The sequence below is a fragment of the Acyrthosiphon pisum genome, chromosome A2, assembly GCF_005508785.2.
Source record: "Acyrthosiphon pisum isolate AL4f chromosome A2, pea_aphid_22Mar2018_4r6ur, whole genome shotgun sequence".
In the NCBI taxonomy this organism is placed as follows: Eukaryota; Metazoa; Arthropoda; class Insecta; order Hemiptera; family Aphididae; genus Acyrthosiphon; species Acyrthosiphon pisum.
This window is the reverse complement of record NC_042495.1, coordinates 61,042,641-61,060,645: the sequence shown is the minus strand read 5'-3', so window position 1 is coordinate 61,060,645 and position 18,005 is coordinate 61,042,641. Positions and strand designations below refer to the sequence as shown.

Sequence of the window (18,005 nt, the reverse complement as noted above, 5' to 3'; positions counted from 1 at the left end):
ATGACTGTAGATATTTGAAAAATAAATTCACTGAATGTTAATATTTTCATTTTTTATACATCATAAAATTTTGAAAATATTTTGACTTTTTTTGAACTGTTTACGGACATTGTCAGTTTTCAATTTATAAAGTTTTTTTTTCTTTAAATATCAATAAAATTTTGTTTGTTGGGTAAAAAAACGTGAAAATTGAATGCAAGGCTCCTGATATATTGTTACAATAGCAGTTGAAATATATTCAAAATACATATGCACAATTTTTTTTTATAAGCATTTAATGATCGAATTTTGACAAAATTTATCAAATTTAAAATTGAATAATTATTTTGTAGTTAAAAATTCATAAAATGTTCAACTTTTATACCTAAGAATTTAAAATTTAAAACAAGATTCCACGTAGGTAAGTAGTTAATTCTGAAACCAAAAAATCTAAAAAATACATAAGCACAGTTTATTTTTATACTCATTTTAAGTTCAAATTTGGACAAAATTACATAATATTAAAATACCTAGAATAACTATTTTAGTTATTTTGTTGCGATTGTATAATATTATTCGTGGGTACATGAAACTTCTAAAGTATACTATTATATATCTATGATAGTATCACGGTTTGTTGTTGATGTATAACGCGTTATAAGTACCTAATGGATATTGTGATATGATTAATTTGGAATTTACTATAGATAGGTACCTATTATTGGTATTTATTTCTTATACAGTGATATTATATCATTGAATTCAAATTTAATACTATCCATTATACAGTGACCCACTTTTAACCTACTGTACAGTAGAGCGACATCCACTTACCCACCTTTTTTTTTATTATTATATTTTTAGTGTGTTCCTGTATCGGGTTTGGGGTTTCGAAGAGGGAGTTACAAGTGCATGTGCCGTCGAGGTTATTACTTCCCTGCTCCCAAAAACTTAGGCCATCCTGGACCCAGTTATTTCAACGGAGTCATTATTGAAGAGGAATACGAAAAACTTATGCAGGTACGTGTAGCCAATTCGCTTTAATATTGCCCGTATACATAGGAACAGTATAATATATGAAATATAATATATTATTATATAATAATATGTATATGTCGTATCCATTTTAAACTCTGATATGTTTCATGAAATTAATGAACTTCAGTTTTTAGACATACTCCCGTAACAACATAATATGGATAACTTTTCACAAAACAGACACGGACATTTAGTAGAACAGAACTTGTTCTGTAACCTGTACATATACATAATATAATTAAGCAATGATACGTTTTGCATTTGAAAAGAAACATATCATTAAACTTAATTATAACTAGGTATAAAGGCCAAATTAATTTTAACTAAACGGCAAAAATTATTTATTAAAGGAAATTTATACATTCTAGTAAATTATTCAGTAAATAAATAGATATAATTCAATAAATAAATTATAGAAAAACAAATATAAACATAATTATGGCAAAACCATCATAAACTCAATTTATCAGTGAAATTTTTTTAAACAAAAACAATTTTCCATCAATAAAATTAGAAATGATTTAAATAGAAAACTGCATTATTTGTGTATTCTTTTGTATTCAAAAACTAGTGTGGTTCACTGGCGCAATAGACTTAATTATATTATTTTAATAAGCAAGAAATTTAATCTGTGCTTTCTGAAAAGCAATATTTAATATAGGTATGCAAAACAAAAGAATCAAGAAATTTACCGACCAAACACAGTTGTTTTAGACTACTGCGTGTTCAAATAAAAAATAAAGTTTGTTATTTTAGATTTGGAGTGGATCGATGAATGTAATAATTTTGCAATGTGCTTCTGTATATTCTATAGTGCACTATAAAAAGTAGGAAAATAATTCTATCCTTATCTACAAGGGTGGTTTCTGATAGTACATTAGATACTTTTGAGAGGTCAAAATTAAAAACACTTAAATATTTTAAAGCTATTGTAATAATATAAACCTTTGAAATTTTCATATAAATGTTAATAAAAATAGTTTCGCTCTGTCGAAAACCTCGAAAATGTAATACAAAGTTTCTCATAAGTTATTCGTACCTATATTGAAAAAAATATGGAAAATACCGACATAGTTGTAATATTTTTTTAAAAATGTTTAAAGTTAAAATGTTTATTAAAATTCGTCAAAATCGTGAAATAATACAATTATATGGTAACAAATTAAATTTTTTTTATTTTAAAAATTTCGTTATATAGTTCTGCAATATTTATAATGTTCGTATTTTCATATTTTTATCTATTGTTGGTTCACTTAATTGACTTAATGATATAGTTATATACTAGAATTTATAATTAATTAAAATTAAGTTACAGTTTAATATATTTTAAAATGTTTTAATTGAGTTGAAATAAAATGTTAAATGAGTTTCTGTTTTTATGAATAAGTTTGTACTATCAATTGGGTATGTGGGAGTACATGTTCCGTACTACTAAATTTCTGTGTTCGCTTCATGAATAGTCAACCATATTCTGTAATTAAACGATGTGTAAAAAAAGAAAGTTTCATTTCGTGAAATGTATGCAATTTCCATAGTTTTCCCGTAACGGATCAGAACGTCAAAGAGATGTGACATAAACAAGTTATTTAAAACATATTTTTTGATTCAGTTATATTGATATATATTTTAATATCTGGTAGCGGGACATTCATGCATTGAAACTTGACAAGAACGGATGTTAGTAGTAATGTGGTTGTCAAAATAACCTAACTAAAAAAAATTTAGTTTCCTATTTTTAAATCAGATACCTATATATTTACTTGAATAGGATATTATATAATTTAAATAACCAAAGTACATATTTTTCTCTCAAATAAAGATTATTAAAAATATTTTAAAAATTTGATAATATTCTAGAATTTTTATTTATTTTTTTTTGTTTTATTTAAAAGTTGTACCAAAACTTATTTGGTAGATACATAATAATTAGGTACCTAATTATTTTCACAGTACCGAGATTGTACATCATCTGTCGCTTTTTAAATTAATTTCTAATGCAAGTGGTGTAATAGATTTGTTTTTAAATTTAGTTTCAAATAGAATATATTCCATTAATTTATATAATACTTTATCGTATTTTTTTTATGCATTTTTATGGAAGCAGTATCTGAAAGTCAAAACAATTTAAAAAAAAAATATAATATAATTGATTACTAATAAAATGTTTATTTATTTTAAAATGTTCTGTTAATTGTTATGGAAATATACTAGGTAATATTACATAGGTAGTCAATTAAACATTATATTCAATTTCCTAAATACATTTATTACCCATCAAATAATACTTAAGGAATAATACTACATTGTAATTAATTTTAATTAAAATATCAGTGTTACATTGTATATCATGTTATAATTTTACATTCGAAAAACAGTAAAATTTTTCTCAATAAACAATATTGTATAGTATATTATATTAATTTGTATGAGCAATATTATGTCATCATTCAAAATTTAAATTATTGAACTGTAATATTAAAGATAGAACTCAATAATATTATTATGGACCAATATTGTTCAAAACATTAAGGATTATTTTTTTTTATTTCATATAATTCGTTACTTTAATAGTTACATAAATCACAAAATATGAAACAAACTCCTTCAAAAAAACGGTTTTAATCAATTTAAACTTTTGGTTAAAAATACACAAACAACAGTATAATATTTTTTTGTCTATAGCAAGTCACTTAATATGCTACTTATATTAGTTACATATCTTTTAATGAATAATTACTATTAATAATCTGTTTTTGATTTTTTAATGGTCAAAACTATATTTAAACGTGAGTTTTGTTCAAAATATATTTTTGGTTAAAGATTTGTCACTGATTTTAATTATGATATGATAATTAATAGTTCATTCCATTTCCTGTTTTACTGATCGTAACGAGAGTAAAAACTATGATGAAGTATGCTTATTCTGTCCGTATTATTTTTTTCATATTTATTAGACAAATATGAATAAAAATTAAAAATAAATCAGTTGATTGCAGTTCTTATACATTTGTCGTTAAAAAAAAAATTGCGTAAAAATAAAAAAAAATATTTTTGATTCCATACATAATAGGTAGTAATTGGTGAATCTTAATATTTTTAAATCTTTATGACTCTACTTAATATTTAAGTAATATAAGTATGTTTATACATTTTAAAATAAATAATTGTTATGGATATGGAATCTTGTACATAGGTCATAGATAGTATTTTCTTATGATCATTCTAATCAATATTATGTGGGTTTTCTTCATGTTTCTTTATAATATGAAATATTTAAATAAAATATAAAAGTAATAAATATATACATTTTTGAACTGAATATTACACATTTTTTAATATTTTTCATTCAATAATAATTCCATGTTTATTTCTGTAATAGGTATTTACCATATTATATAAAGGCGGTGATATTTTAAATAAAATCTATTCAAGTTAAAAAGTGTTATCTAAAAATAAATATAAGCCACTTATATTATTAATCATTAGTCAGAAAGTCGACGAGCTTAAAATTGAATAATTCTGAATTCTAAAATAATGTTGACATTAGTTTCTATTCTTGCAGATGTAATTCTAAATATAATCTTTTAATTTATAACTTTTGATGATCAAAACGTCGAATATGTTCTATAAATGCCATCGATTTCAAAGTAATTGTTTGAATTTTCCATTCATATTTTCATAAACCTAACAAAATTAACAAACTGTATTTATCTTAATGCTTTGTCATAGCTGACGTGGATCCGGGAAACGCTACTTTTTAAAACAATACATTTTGTATTTCGAAAAAGCAACAAAATTGTCTACTGGGTGTGATTTCCGTAACATTTAGAACATAATAATATATTTAAAATGAAAACGAATTCGAGCTGGCGGGAGATAATAAAGCTATATATAGTATATACATTAAAATGTTCAATGAAATTTATACTTACAATATTATACTGGAATACGCATAATACAAGTGATATATTTTTATGTCTTTGTTTTTGGTACCTATACAGTATTACTATTTGTCCGACTTATGGTATGGTCGTCGTATACGTTGACAGTTGCAGTCATATTATTCGCAAACGAAACCTACTCGGTCCTTAGATTAAAAGTGTACTTTTTTTGTTTTCTTTTTATCTATCAAAAGGGAAAACCAAACAACTACAGCCAACATAGCATGTTCGAGTGTTTGCGATGCGCTGAAGGATGCGACGAGTGCATCGACTCCAGTCCCTGTATAGCGTCATTAAACTGGGTACTCCGGACGATTATACTAGTGCTCTCTCTGGTCATTATCGGATGCCTCCCGCTGGTCGTGTTCTTCACGTGGAAATACGGACACCTAAAAGTAAATCTTGTGCATTGTAATAATTCGCATACTTACATTATATTATTATATCTATTGTGATAAAACATTATTATTATTTATTATTATTATTGGACTCATACGGTTTGACTGATATACACCTTAGCCATTACTGGTACCTACATAATATTATTAATATGGTGGTGGTGTATATCTTGATACCGCGGTATGAAAAATACATCGAAATATTAACATAATATTTGAATGTACTCAGATTGAATACACTTAAACCTTTAAAATTTAAATATATAATATAAATTGTATACACGTAGTTTGAAAAAATCCATTGACGATAGAACATTGGAATAATAATAAATAACAATAATAATAATACTGTTATTTCAAACACTTATCACTAGATATTTGCTTTTTAACATTTGTTATGTTTTATTAATATTAATGTTATACGATCATATTTATTTATTACATAAGGGAGATTCTAATGAATTATAATATTATTAATTTTAAGCCCCAGGGAATTGGTACAGACAGTCAGAATATGGTTTGTCAATATTTTCGTAGTATAATTAAAAATAAAGTAAAGATGATATTGCCATATTGGGTGGCTGAAATATATTATTATGGTGTGTGTGGTTTAAAATTAGATGTGATCAAAATAAATGCATATGTTATTAAATTATTTCATGGAATTTTTTTAAAAAGTCTTAAAACTAATGTCCTTTCAAATGAGGATTAAAAATTGACTTTCTAAAAGCTTAGATATTTTGTCAAAGAGTTCATACATCTATAAGAAATTAAAATCAGACATTCCAAAATATGTGTAATTTACCACCGTTTATAGGTCATAAAGTATGAAAAATACTTCCTTAACTAGGCATACCTAGTACATTTTTGGTAACGAAGCGAATAAAGTCAATAGTTCCCTGTACTTTTCTTAATCATTAGAAAAAATAAAAAATTTTACTGTGCACCATCCACATATTATAATGTTATTTTTTCGTAAATTAAAAAATAAAAACCATAGATAGAATTCACACCAGATACTTATTTTATCTACCTAGCATAATATATTTTACTATAGTATGTATTTAAAAATATTTTGAGTCGTTTTGAGCTAATTATAGACTTTCTAAATATTCCATTTTTAGATTCTGAGCGGATTGAGGAAGCTATTGGTTTTACAATAGTGTTAATTTATTTTTTATTTTTTTTAATATCCTGTATGCAAAATTTCTACCAGAACGAGAGCTTCGATTTCAACATATAGTACCTTATATTTTATCAAATTTGATAAATATGGTACTTTAAAGAGATAATTTTTCGATTTTCTCAATATTTATTAAATGCCACCGGAAAAACCACAGAAAAATTACGAAAAAACGCTAAAAATGGGATTTTAATTTCTAACGCTTTGTCTATCACCATTGAAACGAATAAAAAATTATAATATACCTAACATTAATTAAACTTGCTTGATAAAATAAATAATAACAATATAAAATATCCAGACTGACAAACGTCTCCGTTCAGAATCGTTTTTCTTATACATTTCTTATGATATTGTATCATTGAATTCAAGTCTAATACAATCCATTATACAATGGCTCACTTGTAATCTACTGTACAGCAGAGCGACATCCACTTACCTGCTTTTTTTAGTTTTATTCTATAAATATACCGATATTTATGATTCAATTAAAATGTATCTTATACATTACAGTTGACGTCTTACTCAATGACAATGTATCCTCGTTACCTATATGGGTTACTGTAAAACAGAGTGGTAACCGATCCGGCCACTTTCTTACTATGATAAATATCCCTAACTTTAAGGATATCTTTGTTGAACTGATTATCGATATTACTTATTTGGAATGCAATTCATTCAATTATAGGTTTTTTAAAAACATAAAAAGTCGACTTTGTGTTGACTGTTCAAATTAATTTTGAGTTGGAGTTGTGAGATGTATAATATAATAAATTAAGTGTAGGACGCCATAACAAAACGCTTCGTTTTAGCGCACTTTGCAAACTATAATATATTAAAATGGAAAGCCTCATTTATCATTGATATTCAAATGCTGACATATTGTAGTTTGTTTGGTAGAGAGATAAAATATTATGATTGAGATTATGGCGTATTTTGATGTAATGAATAAAACTCTTTAGTGTGGAACTCATGTTAAGTCCATATGGTTAGTAGTGTTGTGTAAATGTTGTGAAAACTATACTAGTTTGTGTTTGGTATAATCAACTTAATTTTTTCATCTTAAAAATGTTGAATATATTCGTAAGGGGTAAATATTTTTATTACTTTTTTCATAAATATGTGGTGTGCTGAATGTATGCAGGAAACTTAAATTTATTTGTCCATTTGAAAGTAATTTATTTCACATGTAAATGTATGTGATTTTAAAGTTTCTGAAAGTTCTATAGAATGGACAGACATTTAGGTATGTAAATATGAATCGGGAAGTGCAATATGTGTGAAATTCTAAATATCATCAATCATAAGTGAGTTCAACACCTATAGAAGTATGTTTTATTGATCACAGCATTGATACTTTACTGTTACGCAAATGTACCTACTAAATAATTTAATTCTACACTGAAATTGTCTGGTACAAGTAAAATAGTTAATTCTATCGGTTGGTTATTTCGGTTTGATAAAAATATACAATGAACATCACATGAACTTCAGATATCATTGTTGACGTTTAAATTTTAAAGTATTAGAGTAAAATATTCATTACTCTCTAAAAAAAACTATGGGTCGTGTGATTTTGGATTAGTACCTATAATAATACATGATATACCATATAAAAGTTATGTTTTTTGTAATTAAATAAAAAACGATTTAACAAAACGAAGAAATATTTAAATAAGAATATTAACAAATTGGTTATATATTTTCAAAAATATATCGTACGGTCTTCATACTCTACAGTAATACAATATTATTTATAAGATAAGATAATACGTTTTTAACTGAAATAGATTTTTAAAAAATTCAAATTTAAATTTATTTCATATAAAATGTGTAGGTATAATATGTTATTTTTGAGCACTGTCGCTAAAAGCATAAATTAATATGGATCGTAACTTTGCAAAGTTTCATATCAATAAGTTATGTATATTTTTACATACAATGAAGATTTCTAATGGATCACGCAATGTGTACCTACTGTAATGTACATAATCATATTACAGTATATTATCTGCTGTACATTTTTGGATATAACACATAATATCAAACAACAATATTTACGCAATAACTTACAAAAGCTTGAACTGAATTACATACATATGAATTTAAATTATTTAAGTATATAATAGGCTTATACCTTTATATTTTGTTATCATTTATTTTGCATTTAACATTAAAAGACTCATTATTATCTTACATGGGAAGTATAAAAATTCAAAATTATCTGAAGTAAGTATATTAAAATTTATTTTTATCTGCAGATCACATATGTGATTAACATTATAAGTAAACAGTAAATATAATTTATTTATTATTTTCTCTATATATATTATAATATATTCAATTATATCTCAATAGTTGAAATGATTCAAAATATAATTTATATTATTTATAGGTATATAAACAATATCCTATATATATTTGACTTACCTACAGTTTATATTTAAAAAAACAAATTTACATACAATCTACACGAATAACTTTTTAGATGAAAATGCGTACCTATACTATAATAAGTTATATCGTGGCTTGGAAATTATTCAACGAAATCACATTGTAAAATGAAAACTCTTAAAGCACTCTGTCCGTAGCTTTTATTTTTACAAAAATGATTTAACATCTTTATCATGATTTAATATTCATAATAAAATATTTTGACGGGTATAGCATTCTGTTTGACTTTTAATAAAATACCCAGATACTTTTGTAATTATAAAAACGTTAATCATTGTGTAAATAATACTAAGCATTATAATTCTTCTACTATATATTTTTAATGTAATTGTTACCATATGATTTAACATTAATAAGCTGAGATAGTAAATTATTCTCAATAATATATAACCTTTACTATTATAGGTCGTCCGAGCAGCTAGTCCTGCATTGCTCAGAGTTATTGCCCTTGGAGCGTTCTTTATCTATGCCACGGTAAGTCCTGTCAAATGTAGTTATATCGTTCACAATAATCTTTGTACCTTAAATGTTGTACGATAAATCAAATATCATAAAGCATTTAAGTTAAAATTATCCATTCACCATATCTAGCTCTATAACAATAATTAGTAAATAAATTTATAGATGATTGTGATGTATCCAAAACCAAATGTGTTTACTTGTATTGCTCGTGTATGGCTTAGAGAAATCGGATTCTCACTCACCTATGGAGCTTTAATGCTGAAGACCTGGAGGTAAGTGTTTTAAGAACAAATAATGATATTAATAGCTAGCGTTAGTACATAACGTCCTGATAACTATGATGGAATACAATTTAAACACATTAATAATTTGTGACAGATAGAAATCTATTGAAATAAATTTAATAAAGCATCGCTTTTTTCATGTTCCTCATTAATACCTTGATTATCTACCTATAAGTTAAAATTCAAACAATATATTACTAAGATAACTAAAATAAACTGAATTGACTTAATCCTATGCATAACCCTGTTAATATATATTAGATGATATAGTAAAAATAGTTAGGTGTTCATATAAAATACTATATTGACAAAACACTAGTGTCGATAAAATTGTTTAATAAATTACTCAAATAATGCATTTTTTTTAATATTAAAATATAAAATTGATTCGGGTTTATAGGTTTAATGACTCGTGATATTTTTTTTAATACTGCATTTGCAATGTTATAAAATAAGCATGAAAGTCCATATATTACATTAATACATTATAGAGAATAGAAATCTATAATATTTTGTATGACATTTTATTAAAGTTTAGTGTTACATTTAATTCCCGGTGTTCAAATAAGAAAGAATATGCATATGTAAAGTTAAAGTTCACAGGTGGATTGGTTTATATGTCTTTGAGAACTTTGTAAATGGTAAAGTTTGACCTAAAAGTTATTTATAATAACATTTCTAAGACATACAACGAAATACGGACATTTTTTTAAACTTCATATTAATAATTTTGCTGTTTAGCAATATACCTACACTTTTAAAATTATATATTTAATATTACCATACCCCATGAAATAAATAAATACAATTCTCAAAATACTATAATTTGTTGTAAGTACTTTTAAAATTAGCATATAAATACAACTACAAGTCTTTGTAAGATTTTGGAAGTGATTGCATAATATTATGTTTTTGTATTTATACCAATTAATTTCAAATTTTATTTCACGTACCAGGTATTACATTGCAAGTTAATTTACTGAAATAAAAGTATTTTTATTATAAATTTAGTACATTAATCATAGTAGAATTATAATATAGTCATAATAAAAACTAAGGAGGTCGATCCGCTGCATAGTTGATTTTCAGTGGATATCGTCATTGAATAGGTCACTGTATTAATCAATCATTGCATACAAAACGATTTTCAGCCAATGAGTGGAGACGTTGAATGTTGTGCCACCTTATATTTTTAAGGATGTTTCATAATTTTTTGCATATTACTTATGTGGTGTAGAATTGTTGTAGAATCGATATAATCAGTCTGGAAGTTGAATATAAATCCAAGATAATACGTAAATAAGACTTATGAGATTGAGAAAGAGTTTACTCGTGTTTAAGACAAAGGGTGTCTACTGCTCAGTCTATACGCAACACGCGTTGAGATATAATTATGATGAGACGAATAGACGATTGTTTATGAAGTTCTGTGAGTCATCGCTCCTTAGTATAAGAGTTACAGACCAATTTTGAGTTCACAGCGGAAAATACTAGATACGAATAATTTTTATGTATTATGATTTATAAGTGTCAAGCAATAATATCTTTGCACAGGTATCTTCGATACCATCTGTGACAAACATTCTTTTTTTTTCACGGGCATATACAGCATTAATCATTTCAATTCAAAAATTCAAACAGCATCTAATTTTGTCCAAATGTGATTAAATATGTTAAAAACTGTGTTTGTATATATATATACAAATATATATTTTTTTATTTTTGGTTAGTATAAACTATACTTATGAGTAACCTTGTCTTAAATTAAATATTTTATACATTTTGAACTAGAAAATAAATTTCATATGTTTGTAATTCTGATGAATTTTGTCAGTATTTGTACTTTTGAACTCATTTTCATTATTTTTTTTTGGAGAGTTTTTTTCCGACGCTTTTAAAAATTAATGTGAAATGTAATTTTTTACTTTTCACCCTCCGTTATATCAAATAAACTCCCTTTCCTACCAGAAAAGATGATGAATTATAAAATAAAATTAATATCATTGTAAAATTAATATATTATTCGTTGATCTGTTCAAAATCTATAATTGTACAAGTACTATACTTACATTTAACGCTATTGCGCAAGCGTTTTTAAATTATATATAGGTATCTATCGTATGTAAATTAACTGTAAATTCAGTAGCTGTAAAAATAATACAGCTACTGACTCTCTAATTAATTTACATAATGTGTATAAATACAATTTTAATATTGATTAGAATGAAACGTATTTAATTTGTAAAGTCATTATGTTACGTCATATTGTGCAGTCAAATATAACAACTAGATATATAATAGTTCATTTTTATCTCCTCCGATACCGAATTGTATATACAATTTCTATATAAAAAAAGTATATACCTAATGCTGACATAGACTATAATATAGTACTATTTTTGTAACTTATATTATATTATAAGTTTCCATAGGTGTTTTTTTTTTTTTTTTGTAAATTAATAACTATAACTGTGAACAATGAGCAATGGCATGTTTGCCAAATCTTCGATGTTAATTGAAATTGGCCATCTGAGTCGTTGCCAAATTGGATATTCGTTGTACTAAGAAAAAACGCCCTCTAAATATTTTTAACATGCTACCAAATTGACTTTCAATTTAACGAAATTATTACAATACGATTTCTAAAAAAAATCAACAATGTTTTGTAAAATTTGATAACATCGAATATCGATAATTTTGATAACACTGCTGTAATATGATTTAGGATCATTACGATACAATCTAATTTGTATTAGTACCTACTATATTGCCGTACAAACAACAAAAACCTTGAAAATGTTACACAAGTTCTCACATAAGTTGTTCGAATAACGAATTAAAAATATTATAAATACATATAAATACACTTAACACCTATGAATATTTTATTACTTAAAATGTATAGATTTTTTCAATGCATCACATACTTATATTATTGTGGTAAGTGGTAACAATGCAAAATAAAGTAAACTGTAATTGCGTTTTATAGGATATTCGTTAATTCATCCTTGTTATCAAACGTAATATCGAATTCGAAATAATGTATTCCTAAATTTCTATCCAAACTCCGTAAGATAAAATGATAAAGAGTATCACTTCTTTACTAAGCAATAATAATATTTTGCTTCCATAACTTTTAAATAACGGAAATTATTATTGCTTGTATTATATTGTTATTACGTGGCATACAATCTAATGAACTGTAGTTTATAACAGTAAGTTTTTTTATACGTGCGTAATGATTAATAGTAAGTACCACATAAACTACTTTGGAGATACTATAATAAACGATAATATTAATTCAAAGTTCCATTTGATCATTTGCACCACTATTATAAATCCTTAAAAATATGAATGAAAATCAATTTTTTGTACCAATGACATTTTACTATTAAAATAACACAGTCTACTATCCACAAATTTAATTTATTCGATCATTTTAAAATATGGTTTTAATATTACAATTTATCATATTATTATTAAACACAATATCTGTCACTTAATTTGTGTACACTAATTCAATCTGATTCCACTTTTAAATATTTATATTTTATCATAACTCATGACTTTTTAAAATTTTAAATATAAATACTTGAATACGTTATTTTCTAAAATATTTAGATTTTTAGTAATATCTATTTAAAATTATAATATATACGGTAAAACTTATTTTTTTTTCGTGATAACAGACTTTTATTACTGTAAATTGTTAAGGGCGTGATTTTTGTGGAAATCTATGTGCATGTAAAATTTAAATAGAAATTTGAATGAGTAGATCCTAAATTACACAAGTTATTAAACTTTATGTACAACGGATAATAATTTGGTTTACAGAATGGTTTTACATAGAAATATAGAATATAAAAAATATTATGTAATATTTTGTCTAATTAATATATATTTTTTTTTTTTTTATCAGATACATTTTAAAATTAATCATAGAACAATATGACTATAATATGAGGTTAAAATATTATAAATAGTTACTTTAATTTTTAAATTATAATATATCTAGCACCAAATTATTAAATCACCACATTATCTTTTAAACCTAATATCTACTACTCGTTTAAATTTTGATTCAGATACCATGACCATATTTTAATTAGACATAATTTGCATGATAGTTTACGGTAAATTAGTGGGTGTTTATATGAAAAAAAATGTTGAATTGACATAGAACACATAGTTCATTGGAAAATATACTATGATATATATTAAAATTATACTTAAAAAGTTTAAAAATCAGAATTTGAATCAATGCATCAAGAAGGAACTTGGAGGTGAGCATTCTGCTGCCCCGTGAATTACCCCATGTACTAAATAGGTATATTGTTAATAATTAATGCGTACGGACTCCACTCCACTCCTACATATAACTCTAATATAGGTACTATATAAATATATAATATGATACATAGTATATTACTTCACTCACAGTATCAGGATGATCTTAGCGTTGCAACGAGACCCTGGGAAAGCAATGACTATTATTTAATGTTCGCAACAATTAGCATATACCACATGAGACAGAAGGGCCAACGCACAGAATAATTATGAAATGGTAATAAAAAGTATACTGTGAGAAGTCAGTGGGTCTAATAAAATCTTAGCAATATAGCCATGGCAAACTACGCATTTAGCAAAACCCCGCATCGATCATAAAATTGGCCAGCCACAAACATATCTGCAGACCCATAATGGGCACATAACCACAAAGACACTATATGGATATAGCTAAGACTAGCTAATTCGGGGGATCGACGACACTGAAGGTGGGCACGGCGGTACGAGTCGAAGGGACAAGTAGAGTAGAGGGTTCGCACTATAATATAGTAGCAGGGACCCAAAACGGTCCATCTTCAGACGAGATTTCACGTAGTACGAACCAGCACGTCCACGCCAGACCTCTTGTCGAATTCACATTTTTGGACTTAAATTATTTCGATTAACGACGTTTTTCGAAACTTGGAAAATATCCGATCAATCGTATATTTTCTAACAGCCAGTGACATTCATTGGTTTAGTTAGACTAAATCATTTTTAAATCTTGTACATTTTTGCAATACCTTTGTGCAAATATTAAATAAACGGCAGATACAATCAATTTTCATCCAACTTGCGCTTGAGTAGTATTCAACCACCCATCATCCTATCATGTCATCGTAACCTGTAGGTGGGTGTACGCTACACAATCAATATTTAAGTATTACACTTTGAAAAACCATCTTTACAAATGGTTTGAATATGATATTTTAACCAGAATGGATGTGATTAAATCCAAAGTATTTTTTCCTTTATGAGTCCAACGGTTAGGGTAAACAGTTAAATCTCGTCAAAGTCTTTTGAATTGAATCTTATGATAATATTATCAAATTTCTTTTATCTTCCCTCTTTGCGATGTCAACTTTAGTAGCTACTGACACCTGACAGGTAGTATTGATAAGTATACAATTTATTTTATTGTTTTAAATTATGTTTAATTAAAGATGGTAATTGGTCAGCTAAATATTAAATTATTTTGTATATTAATCTCACTTGTAATATAAATATGATATGCATCTTGTATTCATAATTTTAAATTAATAAAAACATAAAATTAATTAACTTTTGTAAAATATTGTGACCTATGGAACGCATCTTATACATTTGCATAAATCAGTAAATAATTTTATTCTTTTGGAAAAATTTTCTACTTGCTAATCATGAATGATTAAATGTTATCATATATTTGTAATTTTTATGGAATATACAAATATTATTGAATCACTTCTATTTTCAAAATATAAAGTCTACAATCTATATATATAAAAGTGAATTGCTGTTCGTTAGTCTCACTAAAACTCGAGAACGACCGGACCAATTTGGTTCAATTTTTTTAAGATGTTCGTAATTGCCAGGAGAAGGTTTTTGTCAAAGAAAATTTTAGGAAAATCTACCGGAAAAGTAAGAAATCTGGATGTAAAAAACACAACAATGGCGCAACAGTGTATTATAATATATTGGTTGCTATAGGTTAATCGAGCATGTTTGTTGATTTGTATTATTATTTTTTGTCAATATATATATATTACTAGCTGAACCAGTGAACTTCGTTGCCCATTAAGTGTACCAACTATTTGTAACTCAAACTTTGTTCAATTCGTTATTTAATATTCGGTGTATGGATTCAAAATTAATCTTAACTTTTCCGTTGCCCGGAATAAAAATTCTGACTCACAGCAGTACATTATCAGGTATGCAATCTACCTGCGGTAGATCACGGACCCTGTGCTTTATGTACGTTAGTGTATGATTTAACTCTAAAGTATCAAAGTTATATCAAGTTTGTCGTATTCTACCTATGGTGGATTGATATAATCAATTAATACAAAATCCTAACCTAACCTAACCTAACCGTACTAAAATCAGATGAATAAACGCAAACGCATAAAAAAAATTCATTCAAATCGGTCTAATCATTTAGGAAGATTTCAGTCACAACACACGTACAGTAGAATTATTGTGCTTAGCAACACATTCTGCGATTCATTTTTATATTATATGAAATCAACAAACATTCTCGATTAACCAATAGCAACTAATATAATATAACGCCACTGTTGTATTTTTGACATACAGATTTGTGATTTCCTACCTTTCCGGTGGATTTTCCTAAAATTTTATTTCGTAAAAACCTACTCCTGGCACTTACGAACATCTTAAAAGAAAATTTGAGCCAAATCGGACCAGCCGTTCTCGATTGATGAATTGTTATACATTTTTATCTCCATTTCTATATAATATTATATTATTTTTATATAATTTTTATATACTAGCTGAATATGTGCACTTCATTGCCCGTTAAATGTACCAACTCTATATGACTCAAACTTTGTTCAATTTTGAATATTGAATATTCAGTGTATGGTGTTTAAAATTAATCTTAACTTTTCCGTTGCCTGGTATAAAAATTCTGATTTGCAGCTGTATATTATCAGGTAGGCAATCTACCTTCGGTAGATCGTGGACCCCTAGTTTGTACGTAAGTGTATGATTTAGCTCTAAAGTACTAAAGCTATATCAAGTTTGTCGTATTCTACATTTCTACCTATGGTGGATTAATAATATAATCAATAGCTGATCCCGTGCACTTCATTTCCCGGCAACCCATAATTATTATTATAATAACTTCAAAAGCCATGGCAACCATTTATAAACAAAAATTTCCGTCGGAAATCTCAAAATTACTGTTTGAGCACCTCCCGGGGTTGGTCCTCTCCCTTTTTAAATTATCATATCATCTTTATATACAAAACATTCCATCGGAAATTTCAAAATAATATATAATTGGTTGTCATTATAATATGGAGGCACGCACGGACGGAAATCTCAAAATAATATATGAATGGTTGTCATGGTAATATGGACACACACACACACACCCACATACATTAATTTTTATATATATAGACTGACAAAAATTAATAATACAAATCAACAAAGGCCATGTCGCCAGGTGTTCACTTAAAAGGCCATAACTCCGGAACCACTTATCGCACAGCGTACAAACTTCACAGAAACCATCTACATATCAATCTTAATATGCCGTGAAATTTTATCGAAATCGGATGTTGGATCTTAAATTATAAAATGTATTCAAAATGTAAAATCATTTATATATATATATATTAATGAATATTAAAAATAATTAATATGAATATATATACATGAATGCTTGTGTGTAGATTAGGCTAATTTAAAAATGGTTAAATTTGTTTTATTTTATTCATTTGATATTAGTATGGTTAGGTTAGGTTAGGAATTTGTATTAATTAATTATATTAATCCACCATAGGTGGAATAAGACAAACTTGGCATAACTTTGATACTTGAGAGTAGAATCATACACTTACGTACTAACAGCACGGCGTCCGCGATCTACCACAGGTAGATTGTCTACCTGATAATATACTGCTGCAAATCAGAATTTTTATTCCGGGCAATGGAAAAGTTAAGATAAATTTTGAACATCATACACTGAATATTAAAAACGAATTGAACAAAGTTTGAGTCATATAGAGTTGGTACATTTAACGGGTAACGAAGTGCACGGGATCAGCTAGTATATTATAAAGGTAATTGAGATACAATAATTTAATCTCGCTGCTGCAGTCGAATTGATTATTATATTTCGGCTGGTAGCATTTACCTATAATACTATAATAATATTATAGTATAATATTATAATATTATTATTTTTTAATAATAATATTTAATTGTTGTA

General features: G+C 26.3%; 1 protein-coding gene across 1 annotated transcript in view; it reads left to right on the top strand.

Moving 5' to 3' along the window:
• Positions 1–764: 764 nt before the first annotated feature.
• LOC100166910 (probable G-protein coupled receptor CG31760) overlaps positions 765–18,005 on the top strand; it is a 36,622-nt gene continuing 19,381 nt past the window's right edge. Inside the window, exons 1-4 of the mRNA XM_016804670.2 lie at positions 765–999; positions 5,153–5,353; positions 9,399–9,467; positions 9,618–9,727. Coding sequence (XP_016660159.1) covers positions 892–999; positions 5,153–5,353; positions 9,399–9,467; positions 9,618–9,727 — 488 coding nt within the window. The 5' untranslated portion in view covers positions 765–891. The remainder of the gene's footprint in view (positions 1,000–5,152; positions 5,354–9,398; positions 9,468–9,617; positions 9,728–18,005) is intronic.